At 43.7% G+C, this 14,806-nt stretch overlaps 2 protein-coding genes across 3 annotated transcripts in view; both read right to left on the reverse strand.

The window, feature by feature from the left end:
* Nucleotides 1-57: 57 nt before the first annotated feature.
* Nucleotides 58-7,027, reverse strand: LOC122396742 (ammonium transporter Rh type A). Of its 2 annotated transcripts, XM_043395390.1 has the most exons (12): nucleotides 6,132-6,244; nucleotides 5,000-5,158; nucleotides 4,145-4,280; nucleotides 3,897-3,962; nucleotides 2,072-2,255; nucleotides 1,718-1,868; nucleotides 1,453-1,600; nucleotides 1,124-1,342; nucleotides 957-1,039; nucleotides 723-863; nucleotides 382-547; nucleotides 58-215 (listed from the first exon to the last, which is right to left on the reverse strand). In XM_043395390.1, the coding sequence occupies exons 2-12, from the start codon at nucleotides 5,006-5,008 to the stop codon at nucleotides 58-60; spliced, it is 1,461 nt and encodes a 486-aa protein (XP_043251325.1). In that variant the 5' UTR covers nucleotides 5,009-5,158; nucleotides 6,132-6,244. The 2 variants fall into 2 exon arrangements, with proteins under 2 accessions (XP_043251325.1, XP_043251324.1); XM_043395389.1 differs by lacking the exons at nucleotides 5,000-5,158; nucleotides 6,132-6,244 and adding an exon at nucleotides 6,842-7,027.
* Nucleotides 7,028-11,419: 4,392 nt separating this feature from the next.
* Nucleotides 11,420-14,806, reverse strand: part of LOC122396717 (connectin) — a 39,663-nt gene continuing 36,276 nt past the window's right edge. The window contains exons 4-6 of the mRNA XM_043395346.1: nucleotides 12,532-12,717; nucleotides 12,259-12,377; nucleotides 11,420-11,783 (exon numbers count right to left, since the gene is read on the reverse strand). Of these exons, the coding sequence (XP_043251281.1) occupies nucleotides 11,535-11,783; nucleotides 12,259-12,377; nucleotides 12,532-12,717 (554 nt within the window). The 3' untranslated portion in view covers nucleotides 11,420-11,534. The remainder of the gene's footprint in view (nucleotides 11,784-12,258; nucleotides 12,378-12,531; nucleotides 12,718-14,806) is intronic.

Raw genomic sequence — 14,806 nt, forward strand, 5'->3', positions numbered from 1 at the left:
TTCAGCATTAAACGTTTGTCTAAAGATGTGCCGCAGCAGGTAACAAAAAGATTTATTTCAAACTGGACCCATCGGCAGCTGATCACTAGAGTTGTTTCCTCTTTTAATTTCAATTTCCTGCGAAGATTCTTCTTCTTCTAATTCCCAATGGGCTTCGTCGTCGAACTTGTGTTTCTCGAGAATCGAGCCGCAAATCGATGCGCGCATTATTAAACCTACGAAAGAATTTATTTATTTTCGTTATTGCTACAATCGAGATTGAGTCATCCTTGAGAAAATAAATTGACTTTCAACTCGATGAGGAAGAAAAAGTTTTGTCCGTACCTTCGTTACTTAGAAGCTGCACATTGTCGGAAGAATTTATAAAAAAATGACAACTACCTGTTATTAATCCCGAAACAATGGCAATTCCCAGAGTGATCACGAGTGCTAATAATTGATAGGACGCCTGTTGTCCTGCTGTTCTGTCCAGCCCAGGCAACGTGCAATCATTGACCCTCATCTTGGCCAGCTTCACTTCAGAGCTTGGCGCTCGAGCAGGGAAAATCTAATAAAAGATAAACGAAAATATTAGTAGCATGTACGAACGATGTGGAAACCTTAGGTACCTATCGATATTTTTTAAAGTTTCTCAGCCTAAAGACGAATCTGTTAACAATTATCCGGACAGCCAGCTGATTAATTCTTCTAACGGAGGAGGAAGTCGAATGGTGCATACGTACTTTGTAAAGGCAATCGTAAGAGGATTCCGTAGCTAGTCCAGCCATGAGCGCGCCGAAAATCCCACCCAACACACCAGGTATTCCGTGGAGGTTGTGTACACCGCACGTGTCGTGGATGCGGAGGCATTTTTGTATCAGGGGCTGAAAGAAACCGGACAAGAACACTCGACACCTGTGTAATTAGCGTAGATTTTGATCAGCAACTAGATAGGATAGGAAAAATGAATCGGTTACCGTGAGATATTTGTATCCAAGCACGCTGATGAAACCGGCGATAGCACCGACGATCGAGGCACCCACTGGCTCGCACATCATGGCTGCGTTCATTCGGAAAATGTGGTTCGATCAGCTTCGTTAGGAGCCTATTATGGGCCAGGAGCTAATTAATGGTCGGTATCTACCTGCAGCAGTGCCGATGGCTACACCACCGGCCAGCGTCGAATTCTGCACGTGCACCATGTTGAATTTGCCGTCCTTGGAGACCAACGCCGAGGTCGCGAAACCGATCACGCAGCTGGCAGAAATCGACAGCAGAGTGTTTATGATGGCTCTCTGTTGATCGTCCCCTTCGAGGGCGGCGCTGTTAAAAGATGGCCAGAACAGCCATAGAAACACCGTGCCTATCGCGAACAAACAATTTCTCTTGGCCAAAAGAAACTCTGGATCGCTTGAATTTATAGCCTCTATTATCTATATTTATATGTTTAATCAAACGATTGGGCAAACAGACCGATCATGGCGAATATGTCCGAGTTGTAGGAGGGCCCCTCGAGGCGATGTTCCTTCGGTTTATCCTTCATCCCGAGGACGAAGCTAACGGCCAGTCCAAAGTATGCCCCAAACGCGTGAACGAACATGCTGTCACCCGCGTCGACGGCCTAATATCGCAAAAGCGAGAAATTTTTGTTATTAACATCCTTGCTGGATCGATCGTTCGGCGAAAATTGAGAAATACGTTGTCACCGGTCGATAGATAGCTAAAGGATTAAACTCACCATGAGTATATGTTCCCCTACGTATTTATTCACAGTGAAGACGATCAGCTCGAGGATTCCCATGAATAGGAGTTGTATGTAGGTCGTCTTACCGAGTAGCGCGCCCATTGATATTAACGGGGTGGCCACTGCAATGTCGGCGCTCAGAAGGCTGAAAATGGCCATCGTTAAGGTATTAACGCACGAACGCGTTATTAACCTGCATCTAGCTAGAAACTGGAGATATCAGTATTCGTAACATTCGCGGGAACCGAACACACATACGTATTTCCATGTATCGTAGGCGACAATGCCAACATTGAGACGCTAATACGATTGATCGGTTACTCGTGCATCGAAGAGATTTTCGCTAACCTTTCCAGAGATAAGTAAGCCTTGTTGTCCGTTAGGTTCGTCACCCCCTCGCAAATCATGGCAACCTGAACGAGGAGCGCTCCGACCAGGAACGTTAGTCCTATGGCGCTCTGTCCGTACCGCCTCAGGAACGTCATCAGGAAACCGAATCCCATCCAGATCATCACGTGGACATCTTGATACACTAAGATGTTTTAGTGGGGCCCCGGAAGAGTGGAGAGAAAAGAACAGAAAGACCTGTTTGTAGGCACATGCATGGCTCGCGTGCAGTTAATGTGCGCGCAACTTGTTTGCTCGTTCGCTCGTCGAGTGCTGTTAATCGCGTGTTAATTGATCGCTGCAATTACGCGGTCTGGCTGGAGAGGCTAGCTGCCCGCGACGGATTCGAAGATAACCAGAGACTTACGCGGGAGACATTTCTATGTAACCAACCAATTTCGCTGTACAGGGCAGTTTCAAACGGAGAAATAGTTCTCACGAAATTTAGAATTGCTTCTCTGCATCTTCGTCCGTAAAGTGACTATTAATATTAGAACTTTCCATCTTAACGATAACATTAATTCATTTATAGTATCGTAATATTAATATTCTTACGTAGTTTTCGAGGGAAAGTAGGTCAGAATCGGGAACGAAGAGCCGTCTCGGCGGATGATCTATTTATTTACGTTGGATATTGCAATACCGCTGTCACCGGTGTAATTTATATCCAAATAACCGATGATCGAGAGGTCACGTCGAAACTCAAGAATTTAGGTCAAAACTGCATATCATAAATGGAAAAGCCTTTCTTCGATCCGTTAGTCCCACTGCCGTGCACGTACGTTTTCATCTCACCCTCTCCAACAATTTTTATTTTAAATTGTTCGCAAAAATGTAACCAAGACTCTATCTTGTTCGAGAAAAAAGAAGAAAACGAACAACCTTTCCACCGGGAAATCGGTGCTCGATTTGAAATTATTCGAGGCGCGTTCGTGTAATCTATTTATCACTCGAGGCAGTGCTGTCCCTACCGTGACTTTTATACGGGAAAAGCAGCAAATTCGACGACGAATCGAACAGTTTGATCTCGTGCAGTTTGATCATTATTAGAAGATTTTATGTTAGAATTTTGTCATCCCCGTTCTAAGAGGCGCCCAAGGAGAGGAAAGAAGGATTTTGAAAAATCCCTGTCCGCGTAAAAATATCGACAGGCCAATCGAGCCAATTACCAAGCACGGAAAACAGGCAATCTCGCAACAGCGAAGGTAATTATGGCCGGGAGCGTATAAGCAGAGCAACGCGAACGCAATACGATTTCGCGTAACACAATGCCGGCCATATTTCGCAAAGAGGTTTCTGGTGTATGGGGCCACGACGTTAATATACGTACGTACGTACATATATGTACACCTACTTTATTTGACTCCGCTGCAAAGTTAAGCCCCTTCGACCAACACGACGTCGCGTCCTCCTTTTGCATCGTTATGCATACATACGCGAGTTTCTTGGAATATGTACTACGTACGAGCCTCTCGTTATCTTCCAGGGCTAGTTTCCCTACTTTTCCCAGCCTTTCTTTCAGCCCCGCCGTGTAAGACTAGACAACCGGTTGCGTCTTTCAAGGTAAACTTGGAAAATACGCGCAGGGACTACGCAGCGAGGATAACAATTTGAAATTTCTTTGCCGACTTTGGAATCGCCTGCACCACCTGGCGTACTACCTGCCCTTATCGTCCAGTTTTTTGTTTTTTATGCTCGGTATCTTTTTGTCTTACGGTGGACTTTGGAGAACTCGTTTCCGCTGGGCCGAATATAAATACGGAATTAAGTAATTCAATTTACTCACTCGGATAAATTTTCAACGAGTCGTCGTCCCCTGGTTTCTTGACGTCCGACCAGTCCTCGTGGTTACCTGAAAGTTTAATTACCCCGTTATACCGTGCACGAAGCTCGGAAAATTATACGAATTGTGGAAATCTGTCGCGGGACACCGGCCCTTCTCCTGTCCTTTCGTTCCTAACGATTCGTTCGAGCATAAACGTGCAAGAAAGTCTTTATGTTTTCTGTATGAAAAGTGACTGAATCCGTACCGACCTGCGTGATTTTTTAGCAAGTTAGCATTCGCCTCCGGGCCGTACGTCACCAACGCTCCCATTATCACAATTAGGACGATCTGGACGAAGAACAGCATGTACACTTGCTGTTTTCCACTCGTCACTGAGAACATTTCCTATTCGTAGAAAAATAGAAGATGAAATTACATTAAGAAACAGGGTTCAGTTTTCGCAGTTAGTAACATTGAGAAAAATTGTTTGCCACGATTGCAAGAACTGTGGTAAATTGCTAAATAAAGTCCATGTTCACGTTAGGCTTACATGCAGAAATGTTTAATAATTATCAGCTAAGCTTACTATCTCCGTTTTAAAATGTTTGGTGCAGGATGCTAGCAACCATTCCGCCGGTCAGTTTGAGGTTTAAACGCGATCAAAGATCGATTGCTTTAATGAAAACTTGGTAATCCGTTAAACGTTTGTAAAGATAATATTTGTAGGGTAAATTGCGTACGGGAAGCAGATACGATAGAGGGGTAAATCAGTTTAATGAGATTGCATAACGTTAAAGTTTCCTCGTCGCGTCACTTTTCGACCGTGATATTATGCCGACAATTCGAAGCGTTTTTCAACCAAAAACGTGTACTCGACAAGTATGAAATTAATATGACACAATAACATTACTCGCCCGTGATCGTATTGGAAAACGAACAAACGATCGTTTTACCTTTGCAGCGCATATGTTCGAAATCTATGCATAGTTCTAATTAGGTGTCGAATTTAATATTGGTATAAAATTCGGCAAAAGACGAGAGTAAACTCCTGGCATGCACATTATGAACATGCAACGAGAATTCGAGCGAGGATATTAAACATTCGCAACGCGATGAGACAATACCTTTCCCATTTTGATTCGGACACCCTTACTATTTTCTCGATCGAAAGAACTCGTTTCTCCTTCGCACAACCGCGCACAGAAATAGGAACACTCACCGTGCCACGTTTAGTTTGTTTCTATTGTTTTTCGATATTGTTTCACTCACGGGATGTGTTGGTTCTTAAACAAAGGTACTTAAGTATCTTTAAGTATCTTAATAATGAATTTAATATTAATATTGACAAGGGCTGTATCGATGATCGTTGACGAAAAAAAAATACATAGATGGTAACGATAATTAATTTAATTTAAAAAATTACGTAATGCTAAAATTGTAGATAAGAAAGGAGACTGTAATTCGTGCTTCTTCTTAACGGTCCAGCAGTTTTGAAAAATTATAGAAATTCCTATCGCTATTGCATGACTAACGAACACGATGTCAATGATTGGTCGTATTGTCTGGCGATTAAGGTACGATTGCTATGGCCGTATCGATCAAGACGATTTTTCTTCGATGAGCTCCAGTCACGCGACGGCCGCTTAAATCTCTCAGATACATTAAAAATAAGACCAAGTTAACCGGTCGACGTTGTTTGCGCGACTTCATACGGAATAACAAAATGGAACCGCAAGTCGATTGTCATAGGTACGCGAAATAGCTAAACAAAGTGTGTATGTATATGTACTCCGTCGATGGTTCCTCGGAGGAAAGATTAGAACTTTTTAATAGAATCATTGGTGTAAGAAAAATTTCTTATCAGCGATTTATATGTACGTAAGTCAAGCTAGGGAAAAAGGAAATATGGAAACGGTAAATGTAATAATTTAAACGAGCTCGTGACTGGTCGCGCGAATCCCCGATATAAAGAACTCGTTCAATTTTTCCTCGCGGCCAAGAAAATATCGGTTCGAAGCAATATTGAATCGTGTAAATTGATTTTCGTTCGCTTCTTGCTCTCTTTCGTTCGTAACTCGAGCCTCGCGAAGACGAGAAGAACATCCAAAGGGAAAGCAAGCTACTGCCGTAGTAGGTTATTCGATCTACCACGGTCATATTTATTCGAAGAAAGCTTTTGAGCTCTCTGTAATTTATGAAACCATTTTACTAAATATCTAAATATCGATCGAGACTTATTCCCGCCACTGTTCTTACTTGGCTCGTTCGAAGGTAAACACCGTTTTGTTACTTGATCGATTATGGTCGATCGAAACAGTCGAGCGTTTAGGGGACCCAAAACACGTTTCACTGCACTCGACATACGTTCCAGCACTGTGAGTTTCTATGGTATCCTCGAACGCTTTTATGTAAACTCCGCGAATTAGCAACAATTGGCGGTTTTACATAATTCGCTGGCTCGCGATCCGGCGTCCTCGTCCCGCGTTCAGAAGTAGCCGCTCCTTGGCCACGAAGATCCCGCGAATCTGTCAACTTGAAACACGAAACCACGCGGTCGTCGGCAATTAGCGAGACTAATTGAAAGTAGACCGCCGAGGAATGAGGATTTATTGTGTTCAAACGCTAATGACGTCCGCGACGGGAGTCGGACTAGAAGATAATAACGCGACTGAGAGGTCAACAAGAGCCTGTAAACGATCGCGAACGGAGGCTAGAGAACAACGAGGTAGCCTCGTGACCAAAAGTACGCTTCGAGGACGGAAAAATGTTTTAATCGGTATCTATTTGATATCGTTTGCTCGAAAAGTTGCTTGTTTTTTGCTCGATTAACCAGGAAACAGCCGTTCGACCGATCATCGTCGCTATGGATCCATAAATTCGTGAATGCACGTCCTGGCGATCGCTGGGCGGAGATATTTGTTATATTTACGAGCTACTTACCGGAGCACATTTTCCGACGAGCTTACCGTGTCTTTAGAAAAGCCTCGATGCAACTGAACCATTTCGTGGTAATTTATGCCGTTGTATCGACAAACTTTCGAGTTAAATACGCCGAGCTAACCGTGCGTACGCGACAAGCTCTTCATCGTAAGAAAATCAATGATTCGTTGAATATCGCAGGTTTGAATTGCAACTAGGATCGCGATAGTGTTCTCTCGAAGACGAACGAAACGAAACTCACGGCGCGAATAGGCGTTCAATGTCGACGGATGACGCGTAATCGATTGGTTCTGGAACTCGAATCGATGAGAGTCAATTTGTGTGTCGATTCGATTATGCACCGGAGAGTTTGACGAGCGACTCAAAGGGAGGAAGAAAACGCGTGTTGCTCGAGTACAATTGTTTAGATCGAACAAGCTATTTATTTATCAAGTAATTCGTTCTTCGAGGGAAACGACGAAGGATTAATATTTTGTCGATGGTTTGTTTATTACTGTTAGATCTTACAAAAAAACATATAATACATATTACAGGTTGACAGTAAATTCATAAGTAGTTTAGTTAAATCTTAACTTATCGTAGCGCTCTTACGTCTGTGTAGCTTAAACGATAATCGTACGAAAAACTCGTGTTCTCTTAAACACGGACGAGTATACGCGTAAGGTACGAACCCTATGGAACGTCGTTCCATCGTGTTGTTCAGAAACACGGAAACACGCGAAGAGAAACGAATCATACGAGCGTAAATGCAGTCGTTGAAAGGAGTAAAAAAAAATGAAATTCCATGATTGGTGATAATAGATCGTTCGAACATGAAGAGAGGTAACAAACGCATTCTCCTTAAAACATTTGCCGGCCACTAGTGTTTGTTTGCATACTCGTTCGTAATAACTCGAGTTTAGCATTTAATCCGTAACTGCGATCAGACGGTTGAATTATGTTACGAGCTTTCTAACGACTAACATCGAACTTTCTTTATCTTTGGTATCTACGGGGTTTAATATTTTCAGTGGATTCGCGATGTGTATGCGAGCGAGTGTGCGTGTGCGTGTGAGTGTGAGTGTAAGTGAGAAAGAGATTCGTACTTAAGACTATCTTACGATATCCTATACTCGAGAATCATTGAAAACACTTTGACTGTCTGTTTAAAGACATTGCGTATAATCTTGATCGGGAAAAAACGCATTGCGCGCATGAAACGTTATGGGAAACCATCGTGATGCCCGGTTCGTGCGTCCATTAACAGTACTTTTAATTCTTCAGACTCGCGAGAGGAATAACGTTGCGTACGCGGTAATCCCGGGCTAAATAAACGCTATAATTTCAATTACTTTATCTCCCTAAATGTTTATTCTTCATACGCGTACGTGCGTCTCGATTGATAATTGTACTGGACGCTTGGACGACGAAGAACAAGGGTAAATTGGCACGGGACGCGGACCGCGACGAGATTCCCGGGTGCAGCGTGATATTCGTTGATGGGAACGTACGAAAATGCGTCTGATTTTTTATTATCGTTAAGGTGATTTTTAACGTTCGAAGAAATAAAAAACTGCGAATAGAATAGAGTAGAAAAAGTTGTGCGCGATCGTTCGGCTTCTGTCTTGGTTACGCTTGGATCTATGGATCGGGTGAATAAGTCTCTATCGAATGGCGGTTTGCTTCGCTCGGACCAACTTCACCATCAACGTACCCCCATATCGTCCCCGGCCACGTAATTCTCCACTCCGATCTTTCATATACTATATATCGCGATACTATATGTATATGATAACGTATATACTATGACAAACAATCTCAACATTATCGATAATTTCTTTGCTACTTTTGTCGTTTTTTTCGCATGTAGGGTAACCGACGCTCCGCGTTTATCGATCAGCCTGCCTGGACATTATCGAGGACAATGATTGCGTTTTGTTTTTTCCTCGCCAATACGATGCCTTTCGTTCTTTTCATTGCTCTCTTGCCGGTTCACGATAAAAGCGACGGGGTTTAATCGAATGGATAACAAAGAGAAAAGAAGACAACTAAACCTAGACAAAGAAACTTTTCGGCCTCTTCTTATGCGTACCAACCTCGATCCGTAGCACGATCCTACGAACGATCCTACGATTCGTTCGACTAACTTACTTATACGTATAGGCATATTTGGTCACGCATTGTGTGCTTCGCGGAAGTCGTTTTCGTGTTCGAACGTTTGCCTAATTTGCGATCGAATGGTCTTTACGATGGATCAGAACGCGGTAGACGTTGTAATATAACATATACACGTACACACGTATATAGAAGTTGTTATGAGATGGTAGATCATGATTTACAACGACGCGAAAACATGTTACTTGTTGATACAGCGACTTCTTAATTAAACTTTTATTTACACGAACGTTCGAAATAAATTATTCTTTGGTTGTTAATTGCTCTCTTGTCGCTCCTTTTCTGCCTGTCGTTTATTTTAATGCTACGGAAATGACATTAATCGTTATCTGCTCTTACCGTAATAAGATCTTATTATTTAATAGATACCTTACTATTTTTATAAAATATAAAAATTGTTCGTCGTTTCGTATTTAATTAAACATTGTTTCTTTGTTGAGCAATAATAAGGTAGTTTCGTAAATCAACGAACGTTATTATTCGCCAAGACATCAAAGAAGTACATATATACATAGATATATGTAATTTGTAAGTAACGAGAAACACGCGATAAGAAACTTTGCGTTATAGAATCGATCTATCTTTGGACGTCGCTTCGTAGTCTTAAATTTTTAATTCTACTACGTCGGAGATGTTACGTATATTATTTTCTAATTTCTTTTTTGCTATGTTCTTTTCGATACGTCTTCGTTATACCGCGAAAGAGCCGATTAATCGAAGTTGGTTTGTCGAGCACTGCCGCTAAAAGCTGATTAAACTGCGTCGACTGGCTCTTGTAACGTAAAGCCGATTGATTGGCAGGCAAAGTATATCACGTCTATTGCCATGTTATTAAAATCAAACCTGCCCGAAGGGTGCGAAAATCGAAGTAAATTTACAACGTACTTCAACGGTTGCTGTTTGCACATTTATAAACGCAGGAAAGTTTGATCACCGACGAATTAGTTTTACCGACTGAAAATTAAAAGGTTCTGGAAATAATAGGAAAACGATCGGCTCGTGTCTGAACGACTAATAGCTTCCACAAAGCTCACGAACTCCATACATACACAGTACAGATTTATTAAACCTTCTATCCCGGCGAGTTGGACGATCGCGGGGGATCTAAATCGTTAAAAATAATAAGTTAAGACGAAAATGGATAAGGGTACCGAGGGTGAAGGAAAGAAACGATGCTCGAGTCGCGACATTGGCAACCGATTCCCGTGTCACGCTGTTCCACTTTATCTTTTCATTTTCTTTTCTCTGCTCGGTCACCGCTCGGTGACTCTTCCCGACGTTCGTTCTCGATTGTCTGACGTTCAACTAGAGGCGTAATTAAGACGCGCTCGCTCGCTGAAGGAGGCTCGACGGAGACGAAGAGACGATAGACACACCGTGGGACGAAGAACGTAGTTGGAGCAGGGACATCCCCGGCCTTTGAATTCGAGATCATGCTAATTTATTCATTAGATACGGCACGCGTCGTTCTCCCGCACAAAACTGTAGAAGCAAAGTGTCGAGTTCGTGGGAAGAGCGTCGGAAGACGATTCACCAGGAATTCGAGTCACCGTGGACGTTGGGCGAGGCGAAGGATGCGCGAGGAAGATCCTTCGAGCGAAATTTCTTATCAACGACCGACACGCGGCGAGAGATACTTGCATACGTATACGATCGACGATCTATAAAAATTATTACAGCGCTGGAATGCTGAGAAAAGAAATTGTTTTACCGGTCGAACGTATGCGTATGGGAAAAGTAACTGATCGGGGAGAAAAGTATCTGTAAAAGTTGTCGATAGAAAGTGATCGATAAAAAGGTGTACCATTACCGCGAATGCTGTAAGTATCCTATAAATGTACAGCGATAACGATCCAACATGGAAATGGAAGCGAACGTTCGTTCGGAGTGGTCGTGGCGACTCTACTCACGATAAAACGCGTTCGATACTCTCGAAACAGTTACAGGTGCATCGGTCGTGATCCTTAATGTACCCGGTGAGCATGCGCGCGTTGTCGGAGATCGTCACACCGCACCGCACAGCACCACACACCACCGTCGTATCGCACCTCACCGCACCAGTTCCGATCTCCTCCGATTTCGCCCAAGGACGGACTGACACACTCGCGAGTCTCCTCGCAGCGACCAAATACCCATCGTCGCCTCTGCGAACCTTTGAACGAAACTTACCTTGCTTCCATTTTCGAACGCAACCGGGATGCACTCTGCAAGACCAACCGGTGTTCTCTGTGGCCTGACCAGACATTTCTATCGACTATATGACGCAAGATACTCCGATCGAACAGTGAAAACGGCAGAGTGAGAAACAACGATGGGTCTCGGTGAGCCGTTCTCGAGATTCGAGGCTGCTCGAAGTGTGTCGAGTCTCTGGCCCATACGCAACGATACACGTATGTACGTTGATTATACAAGCGTCTCGGAATACCGAGAACCACCGTCCTCGCCTTCGCGTTCGTGTTCGTCTTCATCCTCGTCCTCGTCTTCGTTCTCGTCTTTGTCCTCGTCCTCGTCCGTGGGCCATCCTTTCGATCTGTTTAGTGGGTCGTACGACGAACGGAGCCGCTTCTACGTGAAGAGCAACGACAGCAAAAGGATGAAGGGGTAGACGAGAACGGGCAGCTCGAGGTGGATGGTCTTCGCCGAAGATGAAAACCAGATGGAACCCGAGGATCCCACAGGAGCGTTCTCGTGCCGACTCGACGGCTGCTCGGAGGCCATTAGATCCTCTCTCGAGGGCTCCGGGCACGGTAGCTCCTCCATCTTCAGCTCGAATAGATTCTTCATCTGCATCGATTTGCCTTCTATCAGCTGCACCTGTAATAAACAGAGCGTGCGAGTGTCACATACGAAAATCGATCCCGCAATTGTCCAGGCAACGAAAACGCTTTGAGTTACGATATAACCGATGCTTTGTTTCGATGATAATTGAAAAAACGCAAGCTAGAGGTGCGGGAATCGTGTTAATTGTAAATGGAAATCCACCCAGCGGGCATGTTAAACAAATTAATCCGAAAAGGCTGTTAAAATTCGCGGCGTTCGAACTTCATTGCGTCATAAATCTTCGTTAAAAACCGTTTTACATTTTTCGATACGAGCGAACCTGTTTTTTCCTTAAATTGCTGTTCCCGTTCGCTGATACCCTTCGTTTTTATTTCGCGGTTCGAAAAATCCTCTTGATACCCGTTTAAATAAAACCTATTCGATGCTACGATCGTAATATTTATGTGTGAAACTGATCTCGGCTGTGGTATCGAGGAAAATATATGTAGAGGGTTACGGTATCGCTTACCTTGGACTGAAAATCGAAATTCGAATCCTCGTAGCCATCTTCGGTCTCGTATTCGTCACCCAAGTAAGCGTTGTCGTCCTCGATGTTCGCGGTTCTCAAGCTTTCAGGCACGTATTCCTCTGTAACAGTGAGAGAAATCGAAAAATTCTAACAAAAGTACCTACTAGTAAATCGAACGTTAAAGCTTGGATTAAGTAAGAAATTTGAAGTTTAGCGAACAAGGAACGCGAAAGGGATACGACAACCGATGAGAGTGTAAGCAGAGAGACCCACTTGGATTTCGTGCAATCTTGAAATCCTCGTTCCATTCGAGGTCCGCGTTGTTGATCTTCTGCGATGCGTTATTGCTTTCCAAGAAGCAAGTGAGCTTCTCCAAGGCATTCCGTAGCTTCCTGTTCTTTGTCTCGTTTCTCAGGCCCCAGATCCACGCCAGTTTGCAGTCACAAATCAGTTTGTTGCCTAAAACGAACAGAGTCAACGTTTTATTAGACACGTATCTTTCTATTAGTTATTTTTTTCATTTCCTCTCGTTTTAGAAAGCAGAAACGCAAAGTGGTCGTTGTCGAACAATTTGTAACGCAATCTGTTTAGGAAAGAATTGCTTCCAACGAGCGTTCGCGACTGCATAATTGAAAAAACGAAGTGAAGTTTTTGGAACGACGAAGAGGGTTTCGTTCGTGCGTGTCACGGCCGTGTTAATTAATTGTTAAATAATATATTCCGAGCGTCGTAGCGAAGGTTACCGCGTAGCCTTCTTCGGAATTTCCTCCCTGGTGACCTTGGAAAATTCATGCGATTGCTGTGTGCCGTCGCAGGCGGTACATATTCAACCGAACGCGACCGACCCCTCGCAAAACCCTCCGTGAGATTGGCTTTTCGAGTTCCTGCCGGTACTTTTACGGTTTCGTCGCCTCTGGTATCCGTGAAGCTAACCGCTTCGACGAAATTCGACTTTTCGCGTGGAATTTTAGGACGAAATTCAGGTTGGGAAAGCTTTAATGCCGATAGGCGGCTTCTTCGGTCGCTTTTAATCTTCGACCGATCGATAAAGCTACTTTACCAAAAATACGCTCATTTCATAATGGAACCATCGATATTGTACGTGAATGGAAAGTAATCGTTTTACCGTTTGAAAAGGTAGTACGTTTAAACAAAAGTACGTAGTAATTTTTAACGCTGTCCTTTTCGGAGCAGCAAAGCCGTGTAGCGTGGGAATTGAGCAGATCTATCTATGGCTGGAACTGGAAACAATGAGGCCATGATAAATGAAGATTGAAGGGACAGAGGGACAGTTGTGTGTCTTGGCTCGTCTTTAGCTACCGGCTCTACAGCTATTATGAGCCATCATCAGCTTCAAAGCACGAATATGGGGCATAGTTACTATATACATAGCGCTTTCATTGTTTCGAGTGCCGCTTTAAAATAATTGCTAAGCGCTATTGTCTACGCAACAATCACTACGGCGGTATCCATTACATTCGTAGCGACGCGGTGTTACCTTCCGCTAATCCCTCTTCTCTGAATCGAAAATTAAACAATCGACTTTGGTCCTTTCGCGGGAGAAATACTCTTATCACTTTCGCGTCAACGGAGCCCACGGCGAGCAGCACACTGGACGTTCGAAAATTCCTCGGATGATTTCGGAGGAGCAAGAGCTCCAACTATTTTCAATCGAGCTAGCCATATCGAAGCGAAATCCTGATGCGAGGGACCAAGGATCAAAGAAAAGATGCGGTTCAGGATCAGCCTTTCCTCCTTTGAACTGTCGCAAATGTTTTCTCCGAATCGAACCTATTTCCGTCCAAGATGAAAGGCCCGTAGAGAGAAAATCGATGGCTTTCCCCAAGAAATTACTCGCTAAATCTATCGAATAGTTGGCAGGAATAATTTGTAACTCGTTGAAAGTTTATCTGCCGCGAGCGATGGTATTTAAGACGATCTTAAAAGAAAAAGGGAAAGCTATGTTGGATATTTTGAAAAAATTACTTCTCGATTTCATTGGGTGTACGATCACTATCCGCGGCCAATACGATCCGTCGAATCTTCGTTTCACGATTTTGTACATACATACGTACATACTGTATACGTATGTGTACGACATTCGACATTCGACACGGTTTCTCAGCGCATCCACCGCCGCAAACCGCTTTCAATCAGTGATATCGTCGGGGCGGGCGGTTTGGGGGTTTGGAAAATTTCCTGGCGCGAAGGATGCCGGAACAAAAGAGAAGAGAAGGATAAACGGCTAGCGGTGTTTCCCTTTTTCGAGCGTGCCGCGAATGCTTCCCGTCGCGTCGCGTCGGTTCCATCGGGCTTTCCATTCGTCTGGCAGGATAGAGGGCACATCGGGAACCGATCATCGATTCTATCGAAATGAAAGAAAATTAATGGTTCACTTTTCCTCCAAAGAAACGACGCGTGAGCGAAGAAAAACTCGAGGAAACAGCGAACAGCGAATTCTATTCGTATTCTAATCTGTTTCATACAAAACAACCGTCTAGTCTTGTTTGTTACATATATTTAGGACATTTTTATCGACATTTGTTCG

Source organism: Colletes gigas, unplaced genomic scaffold, assembly GCF_013123115.1.
Source record: "Colletes gigas isolate AHSC1104 unplaced genomic scaffold, ASM1312311v1 Colletes_gigas_Sc00008, whole genome shotgun sequence".
NCBI lineage: Eukaryota > Metazoa > Arthropoda > Insecta > Hymenoptera > Colletidae > Colletes > Colletes gigas.